We start from the raw sequence: 25,637 nt of genomic DNA, 5'->3' as shown, positions 1-25,637 counted from the left end.
CAGATCTTTGAAAAAAAGCCATCACAAATTCAGCTACATAGTTTTCTTGTGTGCACTGTGGAAGACCTACTGGGTCACATTACTTTGGCCTTTCCAGAGCCATGTTTCTAGTTGTCAGGGAGGCCAGCTCTTTTTGGTGTTGTTCAAGCATAGATTCCACTCTTTGCCAAGACCTCTGTGGTAGAGGTACACAATGCCGTCATCTCCACCGTCAAAATAGGTACCTCTACCAGCTATAATCTCTGAACAATTTTGCTGACTTTTAAACAGTTTCCTTAGCCAGTTCTTCAGTAAGGGCAGAAATACACAGCCGTAGTTTAACTGCCCAAGAAAAGAGCTTACAGGTAGACACTAATCTTCTGACTTTACTGTCAGAGGAAGGAGTTCCCTAAAAGCAGTGTTAACTGACAAAACAAAATCCAGGCTTTGTAGCACAAACAGTACAAAAGATTGGCATGAGTTCTGATAGGTGCTTTCTTATCTGGTCCACAGCAGAGCATCCCTTCCTCCACCTCCACCCCAAATGCATGTTTTGGGTATTTCCTCACTCCATATCCTTCTCTTTATTATACTAGAACTCTACACCACTCAATGTCACTTGATTGAATAAGTATCCTGCATCCACTGCCAAACAACACATAACACACACAGAGAATTCACTGCCACATATTGTGTTGATGGTCACTCGTCTGGCCAACACTTAAAAGAGGGTCAGGAAAACTGATCCAAGCCTATCAGTTGTTATTAAGCCACAACCACAAACCAGAATCTCCATTTTCAGAGACAGCATGCCTCAGAACACCACTTGCTTGGGCAGGGGCAACTAACAGAAGGAGAGAGGGGTGTTGTTTTCTTGCCCTACATGTCAGATTCCTGGATAAATCTCTGGGCAGTGTTGGTAACTATTAGATCCGCCCTTCGTCTTATTCAGTGGAACTCTTGTAACATAGAATTAATTGCCACAAGATGTAGTAATGACCACAAGCAGAGATGGCTGCTTTAATAAGTCTCTGCTATTAGCCGCAATAGCTGAATGACAGTTCTGTTTGCAAGCAGAATGCTCTATGCATCTTCATTCCCTGCTTGTGATCTTCCATCGGCATCCAAGTTTCTGTTGTGATAAGTGGAATGCTGAACTACATGGACCTTGCTCTGATCCTGCAAGACAGCTCTTGTATTCATAGGTAAGTATTTTGCAAATAACTGCTGACTCTTAAAAGCAAACAAATGTTTTGGGGACAATCCTCTTGTTCGCATTTGTCGTTACCCTGAGCAATTATACCTCATTCTTCCTGCACCAGTTGTTGCATTTTCAAACTGCAATTACAGTGGTACCTTGAGTTACAAACGCCTCAGGTTACAAACGCTTCAGGTTACAAACTCCACTAACCTGGAAGAGTTACCTCGAGTTGAGAACTTTGCCCTACGATGAGAACGGAAATCGTGTGCTGGCGGTGCAGTGGCAGCAAGAGGCCCCATTAGTGAAAGCACACCTCTAGTTAAGAACAGTTTCAGGTTAAGAACGGACCTCCGGAACGAATTAAATTTGTAACTAGAGGTACCACTGTACTTTCAACGCACATAACAATTAAAATACATTAATAGGGTGATTGGAGCTGATCACAAGCGTCTTATCAAACACACACATTGAGCTGGAAAGAAACTGCACTCTTTGGGTCATTTGTATAAGCAGAGAGGATCCCTATGCTTACTTCAGCAAACTCCGGATGTTCTTATCAGGTAGAGGCTGAACGCAAACCTGTGATAAACAGTTTCATAGCAATGGGCTGCACTAAAAAATGTTTTCTCCAGCTGGGATGTTAGAACTATGTGGACACGTTTTGTGAAAGTGGCCTTTTAATGCTACTCGAGTTCAAAAGTGTATCAGGAATTTCAGCAGTTTTAAGGTGGGAAAGATTCAGTAAAAGGCTTAATGGTGGTCTACATACTCGGTAGAATGGAACAGTGTGACACCAGGTGGAGGATGCCATATGTATGGCTTCCCTATGAGGGACTGACAAACCTTATCATTCTTGGTTTCTCTGAGTTTGTCATCTTTACAATCTTAAGTTCAGTTTGTTAATCTTCACATACATGTTTGCTTTTTTTAAAAAAAGAATATTTGTGAAAATTCATAAAACTTTGGTGCATTTATCCCCACACATGCATTTCTCTGTGCCATTTTGTCTAACGTACAAATTTTTGCAAGCAATCTGTCTTAGCAGAATCCCATTGCTAATGTTCTTTCCCACTGATATAGACAGACATGTTTGCATGCACGTCTTTGTAATATGTGCACCAATATGAGCAATTGGGAGACCAGCTGGTATCACACAGAGGGGCAGATTTGACCCCAAAGCCTTCATAATTGCTAATCCCTACTTTACAGTGACAGAAATTGGATTCTAGCCACACTGCGATTGAAGGCAATAATTTTGTGGTGCACGCACAGACACACACACACACACACACACACACACACACACCTGTATTCCATCCTAACTGCAACCTAGGAGTGCTCTGCCAAGTCTCAAGTGTGAGAAAGGGGAGAGGGGGATGTTGAGGGGAAACAACCCCCTGACGATTCGTCCTAACACCACCCCCTCCCCAAGTAATGTTTGCTTATTACTGGCTTGGAGTGACTGGCTGCCTTGCCTAATCTCCTTTTCAGTGCATCGCAGGCAGTACTGTCGGGAAAGGCAGAGTAGACTGAGGCGGCAGAGAGGCAGGCACTCCAGGCTGTGCACTCTAGCAGGCATTCCATGTGCTCATGGGATGCACATGCTCCACTACAACATGCCTGAGTGGGCATCAAGCAGATTGGTGAGTGATGAGCAGTGTGATGTCATATCCTCAATAGTTAAGGATGATAAAAGATCCACGCCCTCAAACGGCATCAAAATATGAATGTGATAGGGGAATATAAAATATTTGAGGGGGTCGCCCCCCCAGGTTGATGGGCATTATACGGGGTGTGGCTTACCTGGGATCCTCAATACTTTATTCAAGTTGGCACCCCTGGTAGGGGGGATGGGGAGAAGAACTGCTAAGCCAAAATAGTTCATTTACAGGTCATATTTATTCCACTGTAAAAAGTCAACAGACTCCTTATATATATATACACACACACAGTCACCTGCCGTTCCACACAGTAGACACTGGCTTCAGTTCCCAATGGGATTCTGCAATAAATGTGGAGAATTTTAGCCTAATGCATAAGAGGAAGGAAGCACTAGATGAGACACATTTCACTCTGCTTTTGTGCTAAGAGGCCAGAGGTGCAGGAGGGGTTAATGGCATCCTCCTAAAGTGAAAGCGACCACTAGCAGGGATCAGAAGGAAAATTTAGCAGCCTATTCCCAAATGAGTTATAGCATCATGTATGGTAGAGGCCAATTCCTGCCCGCTCCCAGAAGCCTCTCACCTTATCGGGCACTAATCACCCGAGTCCAGTTATCTTGCGAGGAGATCGTGAGTGCAAGAAAAGAATGCCTGGAGGGCACCCAGTGCGATTTAACTGAAAGGAAGAGAGCTTCCAGTACAAGACTTAGTCAAGATGGTACAGCTCGCTCAGCACAGCAGAGGTTCCCCCTCCTGTCCTGGGCCCAGGCCTCTGCTTCCTTTCCCACATTCTCTGGTCTTGTCCAGTGGGCAGATATTTTTCCCCCAGCTCTCGCTACCCAGCAGAGTAGCTGAAGAGTACCCTGAAGAGTCAAGCCAAAGAGTGGTGATAGGAAAAGTCATATTCTCAAGTCAATGCCAATGAATATAGGCAAGCAAATATCCGTAATAGGAATGCCTCTGCTTAATTTCCTAGGGAATCTGGCTCCTCTGCTCCACTCTGCAGGAAACGCCTACCTTCTTTCTTTTCTTTTAGATCACAGGCAGCAGAAGGTGTGTGCTGAAAAACTGACTGCTGCCCACTAACGCTAAAGAGAAGCTGGCCATCACCCACACAGAGATTGCCTCTGCACAAAAGGAGCCCAGGGCCATGGAACAGATGAGCTGGGATGAAATTTTTGGCCTTAGGTCCACTGGGGAGGACAGCCACGTTGCAAAGTGGCCTTCCACACTTCTGCTAGGGTCTTCCCTACAGCAATCATGGCTTCTACCAGACAGAGCATCCTGTACCACCATCACCCCTGCAGCCAACTGTCCTCTTTACTCCTCTCCTCAGTTGACTTCAGAAGCTGTCATGGGGTCAGTCGGCCGCTGGGAGGCCAGAAGAGGCACAGGAGAGGTGGCCTCTATGAGGGCTGGGTTCAGAATAATAGGTAGAGTCATAGGTGGCACTCCCACCTGTAAGGGGGAGGCCAGAGGCTGAAGAATAAGAGGCTGCTGTGCCACCGTTTGAGGTGCATCTTTCGCCGAGCTCACTTTCACAGGTGCTGCTGCTGGAGGGTGGAACTGTGGTCCAGAGAGACTGGAACTGCTTGGAACTGAAGCCGTCTCAGGGTCTGCTGAGAGAAGAGAATAGATTTTTCACTTGTTCAAGGGGAAAATTAGTCACCGGATAATACGGTATGTTCCATGACCTCCCCAAGCTTCACCTAGCTCACTCTTGGTGTGTATAAGTACACACAAATCATTCCTCTTTCTCTTGGTTTCTTTTCACTCCCTGTTCCAGGGACCGCAATATCTCAAGGACCGCCTCTTTCCATATGAACCTACCCAGATCCTGAGATCATCTTCTGAGGCCCTCCTTCCTGTGCCCCTTCCTCGAGTTGTTCGAAGGGTAGCAACACAAGAACGGGCCTTCTCTGCAGTGGCTCCCCATTTGTGGAATGCTCTCCCCAGGGAAGTTCGTCTGGCACCTTCATTATACACCTTTAGATGCCAGGCAAAATTTCAACCAGGTCTCTGGTTGATCCTATTTACATCCTATGCTCTTTAAAAATGTGGTTTTTTGGGGGGGTGGAGCTATTGCGTTGCTGTTTTTATTTTTATTAGGTATATCTTGATTTGATTCTGTGAGACCCCCAGGTATATAAATTCAATAAATTAATAAATCATCATCATCTCACTGCCTCTTCAGTCACACATGAGGTGCCTCCTCCAATTCCTATACTAGTTTCTCATTCTGTTTCTCATTCCACATATATTTGTTTCTTTAACTCTACACCATTAGTAGCTCAACAGATTCCTGTCCTCTTAAATGGTTCTACCCATTCTTCCTTGCTGCTCCTTAGGCTGGAACTCCCAGAACACAAACACAAGTGGCGCCAACTCTTTCTCCCCTTCAAACCTCACCTTGAAACTCATCTTTTATGAGAATGCTTTGGCTTAACCTCTAACTGAAGCTTAAGCAGAGCAACTGAATTCTCTCTCTTTTATCCAGCGCTACCTCTTCTTGGTCTAGCCCCATCTTTAACCCTTCAGCCAGCAGTCAAAAGCACTTTTAGTCAGACAAGTGTGTGGCCTCATTACCCACCTTGTTAGGGCATCTGTAAATATACAAATGGATGCATTTTACTGATGTTTTTACCTACTTGTTTTTATTTTTACTTTGTATTTTACTGCTGTTAATCGCCCTGAGCACTATTTGGTGGAAAGGCAGAATATAAATTTAACAAATACGGATTCCTCTCCTGTGTTTGCTGTACTTTGCACATTGTAAGACTTTAAGACTGTAAGCAACCTGGAACAGGGATATGTTTGTTGCTGGTTCATATATATTTTTTAACTTGCATTAGTTTGTAAAGCCTCATGTGCAGTGATGAGGATATTCGAAAAATTACAGTCATGCAATACTGCTGCTGCTGTTACTACTGCCACCAGTTTGCAGAAAAGAAGAATCATAGAATCATAGAGTTGGAAGAGACCACAAGGGCCGTCCAGTCCAACCCCCTGCCAAGCAGGAAACACCATCAAAGCATTCCTGACAGATGGCTGTCAAGCCTCCGCTTAAAGACCTCCAAAGAAGGAGACTCCACCACACTCCTTGGCAGCAAATTCCACTGTCGAACAGCTCTTACTGTCAGGAAGTTCTTCCTAATGTTTAGGTGGAATCTTTTTTCTTGTAGTTTGAATCCATTGCTCCGTGTCCGCTTCTCTGGAGCGGCAGAAAACAACCTTTCTCCCTCCTCTATATGACATCCTTTTTATATATTTGAACATTGCTATCATATCACCCCTTAACCTTCTCTTCTTCAGGCTAAACATACCCAGCTCCCTAAGCCGTTCCTCATAAGGCATCGTTTTCAGGCCTTTGACCATTTTGGTTGCCCTCGTCTGGAAACGTTCCAGCTTGTCAGTATCCTTCTTGAACTGTGGTGCCCAGAAGAGATCTGGTCCCACCCATAAGACAGGAAAGGAGCCGCTGCAGGGGGTTTGTTTCCTCGCTGCCTGCCTGAAAAGGTGGCAAACTCTCATTTCTGCCACCAGCTAGGTGACGTAGGCCACTTGCTTCCCAGGAAGAATATGGCAAGAAGGAGACAAACATGATCCCATTCATCAGCCAGTGAAACAACACCTCTCCAATGCTTGCTTCCTCTTCTCTTCCTATTCCTTTTATATCATGCCTATTAGATTGTGGTGGTGGTGGTGGTGGTGGTGATAGAAGCAGCTCATTCTTGCAGGAACTGTAGGACTTACCAATGGCTGCCAGCTCAGGAGACTTCTCAGAGGGTGCTGAATGGGTGGCAGTCCTTGTATCCCCTCCAGGGGAATGTGGCAGGGAAGATACTGTTTGTTTGGGAGGATGCATCTCTATTGGTAAGGTAGGAACTGGGTCTAAATAAAAACAGCAAGCAGAAGAAAAAATAAAAGATTATACCTCTTGAGGAAAAAGGCTTTCCCTTAAATCAAGACTGTGTGCTCCCACTCATGTCAGATCAGGCTGCTCTGGCAACATGGGACAAGACTATACACACCAACCCACACACAAGTATTCTCTACTATGACAAGACATCAGGAGTCTATTCTAGCACACTCTGTGCAACAGCCCCCCTCCCCAATAGTCTGCATCATCAAGGGAACCAAGGCATGAACTGTGGTGTGAATCTTAACTTAGTAAGCCATTAGGACTGTTTGTGCTCAGGCCCAGGCATCTTTTCAGGCAAAGAAAGCAAGAGATGCGCAACATTGGTTTTGGAATTGGCTAGGAGCTCAATTTCTGTTGCTGTCTAGTAAAGCCTCAGATCTACTGCATTCTAGGGTCCATCTCAAGCCCCAAGCACTGGCTCCTTTCTGCAAGGAGCACAAGAAAATGGGGAAAGAAATGAAAGGGGAACAAAATGAAAAGGAGAACAGTCTCTGGTGCTCATTGATGCAAAACTCTTTATTGCAGCTCAACACATTTCAGAGTAAAACACTGCCCCTTCAGCAGCTTGAAAAACTTATTAATGTTCAAAAACACCTTGTACTCAAACTCTAACCAACTCAAGAACCAGCATGAAAAAGTAGGAACACAACCCTCACCATCTATACTAAACTAGGTTTACAAGTTGATTAGATCTGAACAATAAGGTGGCTTTGAATTTTAAGAACTCACACATTTTTCAAGCTCCTGAAGGAGTTTTACTACCAAACATGCTGAGCCAAAATAAAGATATTTGTATCAGTGAGTAACTAAGCATGCTTTTCTGTTAGTTTCATTTCTTTCTGCAAGGAATCTTGCATGGCCACTTCTACATACCTCCACGTGCCTCTCTCAGAACATGAAGCTTGTTCACAGATTCTAAACATAATACAAAGCAGTTGGCTTGCATACCTTGGATGACTGTCTGTTTGAAGAGCTCATCCCGCAGTTTTGGCAGAAAGCAGTCTATGCGTTCCCAGGTGATCTCCCAGAGATCAGAGTAGCCTGTTCGTGAGTCAGCACTGTGGAATATTCCAGCCGTGTCCATTACTAGCAGCATATTTTTCAGTGATTCAGGGATGGCCTCTGGCTGCAAGGCAAGACATATCTAAGACCTAAAATCTGAGATCCTGTACACTTTCTTCCTTCTGAATCAACTGCTCCCTCAAGTCCTCTTTTAGATCACTATCAGAGGTTATCATGGGGCTGGCCAGTGGATCACTGGAAGACCAAGAAGGGTGGAAAGGCCCAGAGGGGTGTTAACATGCATTTTAGACATGGGCCTAGCAAGGAGAGATCCTAGAAACCTGAAGGGGCAGCAAATACATACCAACAAGTCACTGGACCCAGAATGCATGTATTTGTCCATGAAATCTAGAATTGTCAGCCATAGTGCAGCAAAGGTTGGGAGGGAGAGCAGTGGAGACAAGTGCTGCAGAAAGACCTAGAATAGAAAATAAGATGACACAGTAAGCATATAGCATGAGAGGAAGAGGGGCCTAAGGTGGCTGCTCTGACACCACAGGGTATGTTCAAGGTTATTTATCCTAGACAGCTCTGCCCTATTAAAGGATTCCAAACCCCAGGAATGCTGTGCCACACTTGAGTCCTCCCCTTTCAGATTGGTGACCCAAAAGCTTGTTTAAGGCCTCTTGTAAAAAAATCACAAGACCATGTGGCCACAATGCTTAAATCCTGCGAGAGCAATCAATTTAATGAAATGAACAAGGTTGTACACATGCTACAATCTTAACACAGATGGCCAGAATTAAGACAGGCAAGGTGATATTACTTCAAAATGTTGTTAAGCTTTAAATTCTGTGTATAAATATCGGGGGGAGGGGGTGGCCTGCACAAGCAGGGTTGTCTTTTTGCAAGTTAACCTTTCATTTCAACTGTAAAGGTGAAAATGTAGTTACTTAAAATAAATCCTCTCTAGCTCCTTAAACCTTGTTAGCCAACCACAGAGAGCTAAAACAAATTCCTCACCCTGCTACAGGGATTGCAGATGAAGTACATATAAATAGAAAAAGTTACTAGGATTATAGACTTCGTTTTTGTTTAGTGACAATGAATGCAGGGCAGGAGACTACTACACCACTTCCCACTGGGAATGGGGACACCAGTTCAAAGGAAGGTAGCAATTCAAAGTAGAGACACTGGGTGTCTCCTGAAAGCCCCAGTTCAAGTCTGCTCATCCCAACTGCCTAATAGGCATAGGCATAGGAACCTTTAAAGTGATTTACTTAACATTAGAAAGCTTTGCTCTCTGAAAAGTAAAGTAAGAGGCCTCACACCTTGGAGAGGAGAGTAGAGGCTCTCATTCTGGTCTCCTCCATTCCACCGACATCCGCTGGGCTGATATTTTCTAGGAGTTTGGTCAGCAAAGGAAACAGCACCTATTATCCAAGATAAGCAACATGCTGGTAGAGAAGAACAAGAGGATTTCTGCTGTTTCTACTTGAAATAGGGGCAGTCCTTTCTATCAGATGTGCAATATATGCTTTGGACCTGCCTAGATTTTCAAATGTACAGGTGAGATACCTTTAAGATAAAGGAAAACAGAGTATTTATTGTATTTACCTTGAACATTTAGCCTTTCATCTGTGGACCTTAATAAATTACTAAATTGGGACCTTAATAAATAAACAAATTGGTCGGTTTGCAGCCCAGAAAATTCTCCCTCATGCCTGACCGTTCTTCTGCATTGCCACCTGTCAGGATAGCAGATAAAGAGTGTGTGGCTGAGCCTTACCCAGTGATGACCAGGCAGATCTACTGTCTCACCTTCAACAAATCTCTCAGATGTCCTCCCTGCCTCAAAAAGTATATTCTACCAGGGGAGGAAAAAGACTAGGAGGTGGAAGCAAGTTACACAGTTTAAATTGTGCCAGAACTCAGCAAGGTCTTGGGTCAGGAGAAGTCCTATCTTCCTCCACAAGCTTCCATTGCCTCCTTTGGGAAGATGAGCCCATTCGCCCACATTTCTTTGCCAATGTAGGCATATAACAGTACCTTATTGAAACAGGATTCCCACTCTAAGGCATCCAGAGCCTGCAGGTCATGCACAAGGAGAGCCCGCTGCAGGTAGGTCAGTGCCTGCATCCGCACCTGTCGCCTTGCATCACAACACAGGCAGGCAATACCTGCAAAGAGCGCAAGTTAAAATGAGGGGGAGAACCTTCATTCTGCACCAAGCAACTCCAGCCCTTGCTTACATGCTTCACACAACCTCCCCAAAAGCACAGAACCATTAGATGCTTATTAAATGTAGTCCTGGACAAGCATAGAGCCCTGGGTTTCCACAACAGCACGGTTGAAAAAATTAATCTGTCACAGCAATCCATGGGCCTGTCACATAAAAATATAATTTACCCCATTACAATCCTGAGTTGCTGTCAAGTTTCTAGAGGGCTGCAATTTAGAGAACTGTTTGCGTGAGCCATTCAAATCAGATGTTCCTGTGTGTAATGAATCAGAAGTATCACGGTGGGGAGTCCACCGGGACCAGTAAGTCACTAGGAAAAGTTTATCATATTTTGGCATGAAAATCTTTCTTAAAAGCAAAGGGGAAATACTATTTGAGCTTCTCAAAGTGCAGTGAAAAGTAAATAACAGGGTCGGTAGCAAGATGCTTACTAGCAACAAGCAGCTAAATCAAGCTACTAGATTTGAATGGAAACTCCCTTCAAAAATGCATGTCTGACTGGCACAGAATATCAAGCACATATAATAAGCCCAGTATCTGCTTTGATGAACACACATCCGAAGCTGCTCTTAACGTGTTCTGAATATGTGTTCTGAAGGCAGCCCTGTTTAGGGAAGTTTTTAATGTTTGATGTTTCATCATGTTTTTAATATTCTGTTGGGAGCTGCCCAGAGTGGCTGCGGAAACCCAGCCAGATGGATGTGGTATAAATAATAAAGTGATGATGGTGGTGGTGATGATGATGATGATGATTAACACAGGGTGCTTAGCAACATTTTTTTTGTTTAATATCACTCTTCCCTTAAAGTGTATTACTTCAACTGCCTCACGTCCAATTCTAATGCATGTAGCTGCTATCTTCTAGTCCAGGGTGGTCCAATGTGCAACCCAATGGTCAAGGCCTTTTTCGGCAACATTTGACACCCCTCCCTGGCCCTCACGCTGCCTTCCCAAAGCCATGTAAGCAAGGCGCTGGGTTTTGGGAAGGAAACTTGAGGGCTCTGACAGGGTCCTAGAGTCCTCCCGTCTCCTTCCCAAAGCCTAGTTAGCACATTACCAGCTTGGGGAAGGAGGTGTAAGGACTTTAGGACCCTGCCAGAGCCTAACACCTTCTTCACAAAGCCCAGCACTTTGCTTAGCCACCTTGAGGAGGGCAGTGTGAGCGCAGAGTGGGGTGGGGTGACAAATTTTGCCCTCGCTCCCCTCCCCCTTGACCAGGTAGTGTGCAGCCTGCAGCTTCCATATCAAAGTTCTCTTGCGGCCCACTTGATATGAAAAGTTGGACCGCCCTGTTCTTGTATGCTAGGATGGGCTAGGCTTACCTTGCAGTAATGGGCACCAGCAATTGGCCCATAACGTCTGAGAGTCTGCTTCAATTTTCTTTCCCGCAGCCTCCAGATGGTGCTGCTCTTCAGCCCAAGAACTATAGATGGTGGCAGCTCGTGTGTGAAGGGTGTGCATCAGGTCCAGCAGCTGCAAAAGAATTCGTAAGTTGACAACAAACAACCTGCCTATCTATGAACAAAATGAAATTAAGACACCGTCAATGCTCAGAATGGAGGAAAAGCAACGTCCCGTCATCGTGGATGTGTCAAAACAAATATGATTATCAGAAGGGGAAGAAACACGGCGATCACCCACGCTTGAGGAAATAAGCCTACAAGTGTATAAACGTGTTCATAAGTTCCAACTGATTCTTGGTTTGATTAAGGAAGCCATAATCTATAGGAAGGGAATTCCTATTTTTAATTTCTCACTTTTCTAGAATATCTGGTTGGGTGTGTTACTCTGTACTGAAATACAGATTCATAGCAAAATGCCCCCATAACCCCAACAAGAGACAGAACCATGCAAGCAAGAACTAAGGCACTTTTCAATCCCCATAGAAAGGAACAATGCACCCACACCAACCCTCTGGACACTTTCCAGAGATACCCCCACTGCCCGCCCCCCAACTACCTGCATCCCTCTAACCTAAGGGTATAGCAACTTCAGTTTTGTGTGGTCATGATTTTCTCCCTAGGATCCCCATGGTTGGACTAAATCTATAAGGTATGAGTGCAAACTCAATACACTGGTACCTTAGTTCTCGAACTTAATCCATTCTGGGAGTCTGCCCGACTCCCGAAACCATTTGAAAACCAAGGCACGGCTTCTGATTGGCTGCAGAAGCTTCCTGCACTCAAACAGAAGCTATGGAAGCCCAGAAGCCACGTCGGACGTTCGGCTTCTGAAAAACATTCACAAACTGGAACACTTACTTCCAAGTTTGCAGCGTTCGGGAGACAATTTGTTCGACAACTAAGCTGTTTGGGAACCAAGGTACCACTGTACCACTTTAATAGTTAAAATAAAAGAGATCTGTATTAAAAGAGCCTGAGTAGACACTCAAGCAAAAAATGTGCCTTGCTAGGACAGACCAAGGTCTACCTTAACAAGAATCCTAGCTCCTAAGAGGCACCAAGACTTCCCACTAGAAATTGACCAGTAGGTCACCAATCAACAATGACCTTCAGTATATTGTGCCCACCCACCTAAGAATTGTTCACTAATGAAACTCTAATCCTACATAACCCTTGCCAACTTCACCCTCCAAGCAAACACAGCTTGCTTTCAAAACTTTTTGTGTGCTTCATTAGACACAATCCAACAACTTGGCTTCAGTTTCCTTTCAGGGACAGAAGTACTGTAGCTTCTCAGTCACTTGAAGCACAGACGAACACCATCCTATTCCTAAGGGTGTATCATCATCATAGAAGTCATTCCATGCTCATTTGCACTGTTATCAAGGGAACTGTCTACAGGCCTCTGCATAATCCTGGAAGGAAATCTTCCTATTCAAGATGGTTCTTTTTTCTGTTGAAGATACATTTCCAATAAACTACTCTCGACTGTACTGTAGTATCCATATATTTTATAGTATCAAACAAGATATAGGGAAACTCCCTGCAGATGCTGCATCACTAAGGATCAAACTAGATGTGATGTTATTCATGCTGTTTGGCCTTGTGTGGTTGGCTGCTGTGTGTTTTACAATAGCTGGCTGGTGGCGGGCAAATTGTATAGAAGCTGCAGTGAAGTGGGGCTTTAACCTTTGCTCCCACTGTGTTCCCAAACAAAATTAGCCCCTTCCACTGTCTGTTGATACCAATGGATGTTTTCCTTCCATTGTGAGTAACAGACATGGGTCTTCCTTGATTTGCATCAGGACCACAGTGGGGGTATCGAAATAAAGTCCTTCATCCCTTGAGCCATGGTCCTGATCCAACTCACTCTCTCCTTGCCAACCGCTGCCACCTCAGCTATTTCCCACACTACTCTGAAAATAAAATCAATCATGCAAGGCCAAAGAATATGAATAATGCCACACCTAGGTTGACCCAAAGCTACTGCAACCAGGATGACCGCAGGGAAAGACAAGGAAGAAATCCAGGCTATACTTACGTCCTGACTAACCTGTAAAGACACAGTGTGGTAACTGGCAGGGATGCTCTCATCCTCATCATCCTCATCACTGGCCGAGCGGTGCTGATGCTGGCTAGATGCCCTCAAGTGCCTCAGAGAGCTCTCCTTTGCTTTCTTCTTGAAACGGGTCGATTTGGGGTCATACTTGTGGCTCTTCCCTCGCTTTTCCTGGGACTTGCACCCTAAGAACAAGAAGAATTTCTCTAGGTTGCGGTTCTCCAGCAACATCTCGTGCCTAATTCTAATGCTAAATAAACAACCTGAAACTCTCAGCTCAGGGATCTCCAGATGTGAAACATTAAAGAAGGAAAGCTCATGCATTTCTGGTGGGATGCTAAGTTCTACGTCATTCTTAAAAGAACATACCTCTTAAAAGAACACTAACAGGATATGTTACCTCTACAGCTTCTGACACCTCCTCCTCCCCCCAGGCTTCTCCCTCTGCCCACTCATTGTCATTCCATCACCAATCCCTGAGATCTGAGCCTTCATCCCTTGTGGGTTCCCTAGCTGGTGCCTCCCATCATTCCTCTGTGTTCAGCCAGCCCATGACAGCAGGTCTAGTTGATCTGTCTTTTTTATTTTTTATTTTAAAAAAAACTCGCCTAATGGGTGTAGATTGCTCCCTTAATTTGATATAGATATAACCTGGAGCCCCACAGCCAAACACTCAGGTTATAGAAAAGTTATGGCCTCACCTCCATTTAGACTGGCCTCTACAAAGATGCGGATAGTTTTGACACAGAGCTCAAAGTTTTCAGGTGTGACATGGGCAGCATCTCGCACAATGAAAGATAAGGACTCCACACACTTCATGAGCGACTTGGTATTGTGTGGGCCCAAGTCCATCCCCACAGTCAGGCTGTACTGATTCACCAAGGGTGAACTGCCCAGTTTGGAGAGTCCAGCCATGGCCTTTGGGCTGTCAAGGTCATCCTTCCCAACCTGTGAAACGAAAAGTATGTTTGAGTCCAATATGGCAACCGTCAGCCCTCTCTACAGCCAAGAGAATGGGCTGCATTGCCTGGACTAACTTCCAACAAGCACCTGATGTGCCGTTCCAAGTCTCTGGGCTCCTGCTTCCTTAGAATGTTGCCTTTTCATAAATAGCCAGATCCCTATGGAGACAGTTGGATTTGGGCCAGTTCACTCAATTCACTTGCCAGAAAAGTCTGTGTTGGAAGGCCTGTTTTTGCAGTCTTCGGACAGAACTATACGGTTGTACTTGCCTTCCCCTGGAATCTGGGTGGAAGTGTTGCCAGAGACTAGCCATGCAAACAAGACTGTTTCCAGACTCAGAAATAGGAGCTTTGATGCAGTGCTAACCTCAAATATGACTTGGGTTTGGGCTTTCTCTACAGCCTGTTGCCTCAACAAAGACATGCATAAAGCAGGTGGAAGCCCTTGGTACTACTTACCACAAGCCAGCCGCTGTTCATCACGTCCACATCAGTCACTGAACGATGCATTTTGCCTTGCTTGCTGTGATCTGCATACACCTCTGAATCAGAAGTGTAGCCACGATCTAGGCTGGCTTCATTTGGGTGATAGATCTCACTGTCTGACTGAGCCCCTTTAAATAAGCAAAACGGAGTGAGACAAAAGATGCAAGGGAATACCAATTTCATGGCAGCAAAGAGCTGTGCTAGTGGCAACTGCATGTGTCACTGCCAGTTCAGATCCCATCAGCATATGTGAAATAAAGATTTTTTGGCCCTAACATGCATCATTTTACACCTGTTTACGTTCAGTTGCATTTGCCATTTTACCACCCATTCACTCAGTTTTGAGAGGTTCTTTTGGAGCTCCTCAAAATCTATTTCTTGTTTTAACGATGCTGAACAATTTAGTATCATCAGCAAATTTGGCCACCTCACTGCTCACTCCTAACCCAGGACCAACAGACAACAAACCCACTGCCAAGGACAAATCTTACCTGTGTCATTCTCTGCTCTTGCTGTAGCCTGCAGTGCTGGGGGTGGTTTCACCCCTGATCCAATGCATTCCAGGAGGCTAAAGAGCGTGTACCAGTCATCTCCAGAATGGATGTTGGCAGCATTGGTCTTGAGAAGCTCATGAAGACCATACGCAATCTGGTGACTGGCTCTGTTCAGCATGCTGGGTTTCATCATGAGCAAGATACGCAAGGAGAGCAGCACCTGCTCAGAGAGAAGCAAGGGTGAGTCAAGCTATCGCTACACCAGCTTCACTCTTGCATTTTGCTTTCACTCCCTGACCACAGTCTGCATTATGTGAAAGGTCCTTTATCAATACAGGAGGATAAAATGGAGGACCTTTATGTATTGGAGCTGTCTCTGTGTGTGCTCCTGACATTTTCCTTAGAAAAAAAGTCCTTATGCAAACCTGGGACTCTTCTGGGCTGCTTCCTCCCTCTTGCACAAGGCTGTCATTGTTTTGGTTATGTAAGGACTAGTATTCACCTCTAAACTTCAGAAATAGAGGGAATGATGAATATTCTGTGCTTCAGCCACAAAACTCAAGGAAGAAAGTCATCATACCAGAGATACAATGAACAAGAGGTCCAACAATAAGAGCAGACCACTCCATAAAGCCCCCCTTTACCTGGGCACTGATCTCCTCTCTGCGCAAAAGACGGATTGCCAGCCGCAACAGCCCCACCACTGCCCTCTCAACCAGGAAGCAATACTCCACAGCATTAACACACAAGTGGAAGAGGTGGTCTCGCACTGCTTGCCATACAAAGGCTACACGGTCCCTAGACAAAGAGGGAGAGAGGACATTATGACAAGACACATGCAAGCACAGCTTCAGAAGACCTGAAACCCAGTTGGCATGTGCAAATACTTTTATATTCAGATTCACATCAAGAGGGAAGTCAGGTCCCTCGAGTCCACAACTAAATAGGTGTGGCAAGAATAAGAGAGTATGTTCCCTGACCAGTACTGTAAGAATACAAAGAAAGCTAAGGTAGTGTATGAGTTCAATATAAATCTATACATAAAGCAACTATATGGAAGATCATAAAAAGAACAGTTCAAAGCTGGAATGCCTCTGGTGGTGCATCTGTATGACTCACCTGTTCTCCAGCACAATCCTCAGAAGCATCTCCAAGCAGAAGGCACAATCTTCCTCATCATATGTTTCCTCATCAGGAGTCACAGAGATGAGAGCCTGAAGCAAGCAAATAATACCCATACATATTTAGAGAATGATATGGAATGAAAATTCCCCACAACAGAAGTCTATGTATGCTCAATCTCTCCTCAATGACTTCTTGCAGCAGCAAGGGAAATGAAAAAGCAAGGAAGCTCATGTAGGCATAACACTGTACATACATCCTTTGATGCATTGCTGCTGTGAAGTAGCAGGACCATCAGTTCCTGCTCTGATGGATTTATATCTCTGGGGATGGAAAGCCAAAGCAATGGCTACAGATCTAAGGAGAACGGCCAACTGGGTCTTTTTTATCTGTCAGCTGCCCTTAGTTTTACTTACAGTGCCAATCCAAACAACTGGACTTCACTATTCAGCATGATACGCTAGACTTGTATCAAAGGAAGAAAATCTGGTTGCTTCTTTGGAATCCCACCTCCTTCTGCAGGCCCCCACCTTAGAATTTCCAAAGCAGCAGACACTCAAAAAAATAACTTTTAATAGTAGAACTTCAAAAATGCCAAAAAAGTCCAGGAAAAAGAACTATCCATGTAACTTGAAACACTGAATAAATGTAATAGGGGAAAAAGGAGGCGGGGAAATAATTAAAAATAATCCAAATTTACAACAGATGATTCAAATTATCCAAGTTACAAAATCAAACAAACCTAGGAGACTATATGAAAAGGAGCTCCTAGGAAGTGCTCATTTTTTCAAACTTTGATATGTCTGCCTATCCGGCTAAGCAGTGGAATGAAAACCAATTGTTTAGAGTAATGCTGTAAAACAACCTAGAGAAGGGGCGTGTTCAAAGGCCTATGCAATGGATGAGCCTCTGGCTCATTAGTCTCACATGGAAACCTCCAACTCAGGAACGGAACTGGCCAAGTCTCCTGTGGGCAATGTGTGCTAACACAGCATGCAATACTTCCATGGTGTTTGGGCAACATGACTCCCTGTTGACTTGAACACACAGTTCAAGATCATACCCATGCAGTTCATACACACCAAACCTATATGGGATGCTTATTCACCCTCACCTTCATTAGCTCCTGCAGGGACTCCAGTTGCAGAAACTTGCTTTCAGTTATCAGCTTCTCTGGGTCACATTGCTATAGAGGAGAAAGTGAAAAAAGGATGTGCATTAGGAAGAAAACAAGGCCTAACGGTACCAGCGATCTCTCCTGGAACTTACAAATTACAAAAAAAGAGGAAGTGTCCTTGAGCAGATCCATAATTAACTGCTCTGCCACAAAGTCCCCCACACCAGTTAAGGGGAAGGGCCTCTGATTTGACCCCAGCACCTCTTTTTATGGAAATTAAGACATAATCTCTCTCAGCCTAACTACAACTTTCAGCTCTTTGGAGGGAGAACAGGATACAGCTGCAGCAGCTATAATAAATAAATGCTTCCCTGGAGAGAAGGCACTGCCCCAGATTATGCTAACTATGTGGGCACACAGAAGTTGCATTTAAGCCCCAAATTCTCATCATGTGCTATGAGAAGAGAACCTGTTCAAACAAGAGCTGTCCAGGTGCAGTTCTGGCAGGTGGGCAGGCATGGTTGAGTATTTAGGAGAGTAATTGCACTGCAGAAAGCGTGCTGGGGAGACCACAAATTCCGGAAGCAATGAAGAAACGCTCAGCGTTGTTTGCTCAGCTTTAATTACAAGAAACCACAAAAACTCCTTTTACACTAAATCAATAAGTATGACCCATGCACCAGGGTACTGAAAGAGGTACACACTGCTCTTTATGTACTGTACCCAATTGCTGACACAGCTTAATTAACACAACTTAACAGCACTTGCTTCACAGCTGTAAACCTAGGTCATGACTTTTACTCTGGCTTTTAAAGAGATACACATCTTGTGAAACAATAATGAACCTTATAATATAAATAAAGCTTTCAACAGGCAGAGCCTACTGCCCTCCTGTATATGTGCCCTCCCAGCTTGCTGACCATGAATTACCTTTATACACTCCAGGGCCATTCTCTTTGCCTCCTGGTTCTCTGTAGATGGTCCCCTCATACCAGATTGTTCTGTGCCACTGAGTGTCAGCCAACTAACGAAACTCAGCATTGTGGACTCACCACTAGAAGAAAAAAGTACATTTGGTCATATCAAGGGCATACTGATATACAGTATCATATCTTATAGCTACATAATAATTCAAGATTTTGAGTGCCTATGCTTATGTCGCCAAAACTGCACCACCTATGGCAGGCATAGGCAAACTCAGCCCTCCAGATGTTTTGGGACTACAACTCCCATCATCCCTAGCTAACAAGACCAGTGGTCAGGGATGATGGGAGTTGTAGTCCCAAAACAACTGGAGGGCCGAGTTTGCCTATGCCTGACCTATGCAGAAGCACTTCATTTTGTTGTGGGATCACACTTGTTCTACTCCACTTCTGTTCTTCGGGGGAAAGTGCCTGTACTTATGTAGCCAATACGACAACACCAACACACACAAGATTCCTGGTAAACCCAAAAGTTTGCAGAAGTGAAAAAAAAAAAATCTTCATGCAGGGGAACCAAGTGGTGGAAGGCATCCCCAACCAAAGAAACAGCCCAATGAGGATTGTGCATGCTCAGAAGGCACCAAATGCTAACTGACTGTAGTCAAACAGCACCATCCACACTCAACAAAAGAGGTACCAGAAGACTTAGGGGAAATAATGGCTGGACTATTAAGGGGAAATCTAAAGGGAGGGAGGATAGAATAGAGTATCCCAAAATAGGGCATGACTTGGCTGGCTGGCTGGCGGAACAGGAGCATGCCATATTACAATATTTTGTTACAGATCCTACTTGTGTTCTCTAGCACCTGATAGCTTATACCAGGCAACAGAAGAGCATATTTGCCTGCCAATGTGTAAACACTCTCCAGATTACTCACCGGTTGGAAGGTGTCTCCTCGCGTTGCAGAGAGATCTTGCCATTGGGATCTACAAAGTCCTCAACCTGGAAATTAAGCCAATACGTCATTTGTATTACCCAAACCAAGGGTTTAATTTGGTCCTTTGGGTTCACAACTCCCTCTTCCCTTCTCAAATTGACGCTCTCATTGGAGCATCCCTGTTTAGCACAACAAACTATGGGCCGCTGTAGGTAAAAGGATTGCCCCTTGGAAAGCAGAGCCTCTTGGAACTGAGCTAAATCAAGTCTGATTACTATTCAGAGACACTTCACACTTTAGGTGATGTTAATTAACTCCCATGCTGCTTGATTATTAACTTTGGGTACTTTGAATTAAAGAACCTTTCTATTTCTGGTCTCCTACAAAAAATGTCTACCCTACCATGAATCATCACCGGTTCTAGGGAAGGCACTATTTGCCTGTTTATGGGCCTTAATGGCTATTGCACTGTCTGTAGAGCAAACAAGAGGAAGGAGAAGGCTCACATGGCAGTTTCTTTAACAGGAATGAGAGTTCCATAATGTTAGGCAATTTTAGTAGCATAAATTGGTTACAAGTCTAAGGATTTATTAGTTACATGTTTTAAGGATTATTAGTCACATGTTTTCAAATAGTATGTCCTATTTCAGGCATAGGCAAACTCAGCCCTCAAGATGTTTTGAGACTACAATTCCCATCATCCCTGACCACTGGTCCGAGTTTGCCTATGCCTGTCCTATTTTGTGCTTTCCCCCATATCACATAGTTCAGTTTTTAAAATATATTCTTCTCAATTTAGAAGTTCTGGCCCAGCAAGATTCTGCTCTAGACCACTTCTACCATCCAAACGGGGGGAAAAAATCTTAATTGTGTACAGTTATCTCTCCAGTAATCAAATCCACATGCATATAACATCTATATCATCTCTGTTACATCTCTAACATTAACAAGAAATTATTTTGGTTCTATACAGGTGCTATATGCCAATAGTACAGCACAAGAACAGATATTAGTGAGCACGTGGAATTGCTTATGCCAAGTAGGACCATTTAGTCTTTCCTAAGCCCTGCTATCAAGCATTCTTTATTCATCTGGAGATGCCAGGGTTTAACTCTGGGATCTTCTGCATGGAATGCGCTACTACTGAACTATAACCCCATATCAGTCTATTACTGATAATAAAGTTTTAAAGATATTTCTATCCTTTATTTCATCCTATTATTGTTTCAACAACCCATATACGTCCCATACAATCTCAACCCAATTAGCCTGGCATCTGCCATCAATTTACCTCCACCATGGTCTTCGGCAACAGCTCTGCTCTGAAAAGTTGTAGCATGGCCTCCATGATGTTTTTCCAGCCCTCTCGCAAAATGTCACCATGGCGATGAGCCAAGTGGAACACAGTCTTTGCCGCAATATGAGCTTTGGGATTGCTTCCAAAAACTGTAGGCAGATTCTCAATAGACTGCAGGAGAAATGGTACAGAGAAGTCAGGGGTGGGTGGGGAGAAGCTCACCACAAACCAGTCAGGCCATTCAGTGGAACGTCATCAACAGGCTGATCACAACGCTAGCCGAGACCCTTCCTGGGGGACTTTGCACCATAATTCATGCTTCTGTAATTTCACAGATTGTCTACTGTAATGTGCTTTATGTGGAACAGCTCTTAAAACAAACTGAAATCTTCAGCTCAGGAAGTTCGCCTCTATAAGCACACAACCTGCTCCAGGATGGCTTCCTGTCAGACTTCCTTTAAGATTGTCAATTTCACAGACGGTCCATCACCTATGTAAATCAAGGTGATCTGATTCCATTGGAACGTGAGCAGAGCCTTCACCTTTATTGGACTATCAATTCTCTATGATCATCCCAGGATGAATGTTAAGAGATGTGAAGCAGGAGGTTCCCAATGGCTGTACTAGAAGTAAGAAACTTTCTCTATGGAGTGGCTTAGAAGGCATCAGGGATTTTGGCTTTTCCCCCTAGCTGCCCTTCATGCTCGAATCGGCCTTCCATGCAAACACCTTCCTTATTTCTTTTAAGTCACTCCCAGAATGGGGAACCTCCATTATGTGGGCCAAATTTGGCCCACCAGGGGTTCCAATTTGGTTTACCAAGCCATTAAATAAAAAAAAGCCCAACAATCAGCGGACATCACCCTAAGGCAGGGGTCGGCAACCTAAGGCCCGTGGGCTGGATGCGGCCCAATCACCTTCTCAATCCGGCCCACGGACGTTCCGGGAATCAGCGTGTTTTTACATGAGTAGAATGTGTCCTTTTATTTAAAATGCATCTCTGGGTTATTTGTGGGGCAAAGGAATTCATTCATCCCCCCCCCAAAAAAAAATATAGTCCGGCCCACCACATGGTCTGAAGGACGGTGGACCTGCCCACGGCTGAAAAAGGTTGCTGATCCCTGCCCTAAGGGCAAGTAATGTTAGCCGATGGGGAGGGGTTCAATTCAGTTCAGCTGAGGGGAAAAGGCATATACAGTTGTTCCCTGCAGAAAGCAGGATTTAATCCTCCATTCCCCCTCTCATCAACTGATATGTGGGAGGGGGGCTGCCGTAGGGAACTCCCGCACACAGCTCAACCCTGCAGAAAGCAGGTGTTAACTCCCCTAAACACACCATCAGCTGATGAGTATTAACCATGGTTCCGTTTAGAATCAGTCTCACACCATCTCCCTTCATTTGCAGACTCACCTCACTGCTAAGAGCTGTGAACTTGCAGAGAGAAATTATGAGGTTGTCAAAAACATCACTGAGGCCATAATGGGCAGAAATCATAGCACATTTTCTGAAAAAGAGAAACCACAGCAATGTAAGAGGAAACACACTGCATTTTCTGTAGGAGCTTTAGGGGCCTCACACCACCCTTCAGTGGAAAACTTACATCAAATTTGATAATTCAATTCTAACTGGCAACATTCAAATGACAAATTTTGTGTTTGTATGTTTTAATGATGACACTCAAAATTTCAGAAGCTCAGGATATGATGGAACTTAATTGTGAATTAAATGAGGCAGAAACCACAGTGGTAATGCAGCTCAATGGCATCTAGGATAAGCATTTCTGTATGCCAGTAGAAATTGATTTTCCAGTCTTGCCTACCCATGAATAGATAGATATTCAATAGGCTTAAGCAATATATGCCTCACTCATTTACTAGGCAGTGCCAGCGTATTTTCCCTGGATGCAAAAAGCTTTGATCTAGGTAAAAACAATTTATGTATATACAAAATGAGTTTCTGCTGGATGTTGTGAAGGAGCATTACCTGAAACCAGAGATAGCCTTCTGAATAATCGTTTCATCCAGGCTCTTGTCAAAAACATAGGACAGAGCTGCCACAGTGGGCCCCCAGGTCATGGCAAAGAGGTCGTGATCATAGCTTCCACGTGGGACATGCAGAAAGATTCCTTCATCGGTGACTCCACGATGCAGCAGCACACTCCATACATAGTTTTCCTTTACTAGGCCCGTCTGCTCCTCTGGCATCACAATCTCTTCATTTCTACCCAAGATTAGGACAGAAATATTGTGTTTACATATTAACATTCTGCATCAATGCACAATTGTTGGTACCCGACATAATACACTGTGTGTGTCTTACTTGCAACAAGATGAATGAGCTGGGAAAAGAAGGGTAGAAAAGGCTGGCCTAACATCAACCAGGGGCAGGTGTGGGGAACCTGTGGCCCTCCAGATGTGGCTGAACTATAACTCCCATCAGCCTCAGCAAGTATATGATGGGAGCTGTAGTTCAGCAATCACTTACTTGATGGCATGATACATGTCCTCCAGCATGTCCTGCTCAAAGTCCTTGCCTCCATTTACCCCTTTCAGATTTTTTCGGAATTCCTGTTAAGCAGTAGCAACAGAAAGCAGAGTATTACATTGTGATTGCCGCTTTGAAACAGACATCACAATTATTTTAACATGTTGCTAGGTACTGGCGCACAAACTGTCACTAACAAATTGCTTCCAATGAGGTATTCCAAATCAATTTACACCATAATAAAGAATATATAATACAAGTTGCAAAAAGAAAAACAATCTAAAGCAGGCATAGGCAAACTCTGCCCTACAGATGTTTTGGGACTACAACTCCCATGATCCCTAGCAAACAGGACCAGTGGTCAGGGATGATGGGAATTGTAGTCCCAAAACATCTGGAGGGGAGGGCAGAGTTTGCCTATGCCTGATCTAAAGAAAAGCAATTATGTATATGCAAAAACTGTTTGGAAAAACAACATCACATACATGAAATCCATTCAAATCCAATGCAGAAACAAACTGGAACAAAGATCTCCACTTAGAAAGCTTATTGAAAGAGGAATGTCATTAACAGGCACCGAAATACAACAGGGAAGGTGCCTGTCCCTTATACAATGAGAGGGAATTTTAGAAGGTAGCTGCTACTACACTAAAATCCCAAGCCAACTTTCTCTTGACAGGATGGTATCTGCAAAATCTCTCCTGCAAAACACAGCACCTCGTGGGTATACAGGGGGTGAGAGCATCTTTTAGGTACACTTGAATTATCAGTTATCAATATATTTGACCGTTGGCAATTTGCAGGCAAGTTTTAGTATGATGTACAGCAACAAGGTGCCTTCTGAAAGGCCACTGGAGGGCTATTTTACTATTATGTCTTAAAATACTACAAGTCAAAGAGAAAGAAAGAAGAGAAAGCATGGTGGTGGAGAAAGAATCGACCTCAGTGATGTGAAAGCCAGCAAAAACGTCTAGATATGCAGGGTGTGTGAAGACATCAGAGCTCACCTCTAGAGTCATAGGTACACTCTGCTTGCGAACATTATGATTGTGTTGGTCAGTATTCAGCATGATAACTGCATAGGCAAGGGCAAAACAAGCATCACTATTGGCAAACGGAGACCCATTCAATTTCTGAAATGTAAAATGACAATACAAATCAGACACATTACAATCTAAATGCAACACTTAATTCCTATTTATGCCGTTTCTAGCACCTGGATGGCAAGTGTTATGTTGCCCCAGACTGTCTTTTTCATATTATTTTTATTAAGTCTCCAAAAATATTTAAAAGCATTTATCATTATATACATTTCTTTTAACATCCGAAGTTTCTTCTTGACTTCCCACCTCTCCTTTCCTGATGTTTGTTTTTTACTTTTTTATTAGCTCTTTTATAACACATATATTATTACTAACTAAACCCCACTACCATTAAATCTTTCAGTAATCCACTGCTTATATTTTAAATCCTGCCCGTGACTTCATATATGGGTGATAATTTGATAGAAAAACCATCAGTGGTCTACATTCTTCCTTAAACACTTTGACATTATGCCCTCTTAATTTGGCAGTTAATTTCACCATTTCAGTATAGTCCATCACCCCAGACTTTCTTGTTACATACATTCACTTTTGTTTCAGCTTGTCACTTGCTGCCAGTTTTTTTGTTTTTGTTGTTAAGTTGCTTTGAGGCTCCTTTGTTGCAAAAAGCAAAGAATGAATTAAACTAGTAACAACAACATCTCTCAGACGTAATATTCTAGCTCACTGCGCTATGAGGTGGAATGAACACATCCTGACTGAAATCAGTAGTTTCTTCCCATGCTGACCAACTGCCGCAGAGAAGACTAGAGACGCGTTGCTTCATTTCAATTTAGTTATGTGGCTGGTGGGAGGGCCGCAGGAACAAATCAAAGCTTCTCGGCAATTTCAAAACTTACGCGCCAATGTTCTGTAAAGACTTCCAACAGCCTATGGATTACAGGAGCCTCTCCTGGCAACCTGAAAGCTTCTAAGTAGAGTCGCAGGGCTTCATCTAATCGCAAGCCTTGGAAACCGAAAGTCCTGAAACATAAGCAGCAAAAGTGGTTAGAAGAAAGTAGCTTGCAAGCAGTCACATACCTCAAAATCTTTAAGGGTCAAAATGCAGAAAAGATTTCCAGACTATGACTTGACAGTAAGGAGTTCAGTTTCTCTAGGCTTTGGTTTTTTCTGTTTTAATGTACAGTCTATAATGATGCTAAACATCCTGGTAAAGGAAAGGAGAAGAGGACAGCATTGCTTTGCACCGCATAGCAGCTCACCCACGCCATAAGGCTCAGCCAACCTCGGATGCTCTTGCTG

At 44.0% G+C, this 25,637-nt stretch overlaps 1 protein-coding gene across 10 annotated transcripts in view; it reads right to left on the bottom strand.

The window, feature by feature from the left end:
• Positions 1 to 3,060: 3,060 nt before the first annotated feature.
• Positions 3,061 to 25,637, bottom strand: part of GBF1 (golgi brefeldin A resistant guanine nucleotide exchange factor 1) — a 78,397-nt gene continuing 55,820 nt past the window's right edge. For 3 of the 10 annotated variants that reach the window (XM_033148632.1, XM_033148630.1, XM_033148635.1), the window contains 22 exons: positions 25,235 to 25,358; positions 24,300 to 24,425; positions 23,293 to 23,375; positions 22,792 to 23,028; positions 22,219 to 22,312; positions 20,803 to 20,979; positions 19,512 to 19,576; positions 18,581 to 18,704; positions 17,648 to 17,719; positions 16,531 to 16,625; positions 16,056 to 16,209; positions 15,409 to 15,631; positions 14,891 to 15,045; positions 14,171 to 14,417; positions 13,452 to 13,654; positions 11,330 to 11,480; positions 9,815 to 9,945; positions 9,097 to 9,198; positions 8,130 to 8,243; positions 7,712 to 7,889; positions 6,595 to 6,732; positions 3,061 to 4,460 (listed from right to left, as the gene is read on the bottom strand). In XM_033148632.1, the coding sequence (XP_033004523.1) occupies positions 4,174 to 4,460; positions 6,595 to 6,732; positions 7,712 to 7,889; positions 8,130 to 8,243; positions 9,097 to 9,198; positions 9,815 to 9,945; positions 11,330 to 11,480; positions 13,452 to 13,654; positions 14,171 to 14,417; positions 14,891 to 15,045; positions 15,409 to 15,631; positions 16,056 to 16,209; positions 16,531 to 16,625; positions 17,648 to 17,719; positions 18,581 to 18,704; positions 19,512 to 19,576; positions 20,803 to 20,979; positions 22,219 to 22,312; positions 22,792 to 23,028; positions 23,293 to 23,375; positions 24,300 to 24,425; positions 25,235 to 25,358 (3,280 nt within the window). In that variant the 3' untranslated portion in view covers positions 3,061 to 4,173. The remainder of the gene's footprint in view (positions 4,461 to 6,594; positions 6,733 to 7,711; positions 7,890 to 8,129; positions 8,244 to 9,096; positions 9,199 to 9,814; positions 9,946 to 11,329; positions 11,481 to 13,451; positions 13,655 to 14,170; positions 14,418 to 14,890; positions 15,046 to 15,408; positions 15,632 to 16,055; positions 16,210 to 16,530; positions 16,626 to 17,647; positions 17,720 to 18,580; positions 18,705 to 19,511; positions 19,577 to 20,802; positions 20,980 to 22,218; positions 22,313 to 22,791; positions 23,029 to 23,292; positions 23,376 to 24,299; positions 24,426 to 25,234; positions 25,359 to 25,637) is intronic. The other 7 variants (XM_033148631.1, XM_033148636.1, XM_033148637.1 and 4 more) reach the window with 4 other exon arrangements.

The sequence above is a fragment of the Lacerta agilis genome, chromosome 5 (genome assembly GCF_009819535.1).
Source record: "Lacerta agilis isolate rLacAgi1 chromosome 5, rLacAgi1.pri, whole genome shotgun sequence".
Classification (NCBI taxonomy): Eukaryota; Metazoa; Chordata; class Lepidosauria; order Squamata; family Lacertidae; genus Lacerta; species Lacerta agilis.
This window is presented reverse-complemented; position numbering and strand designations above follow the sequence as displayed.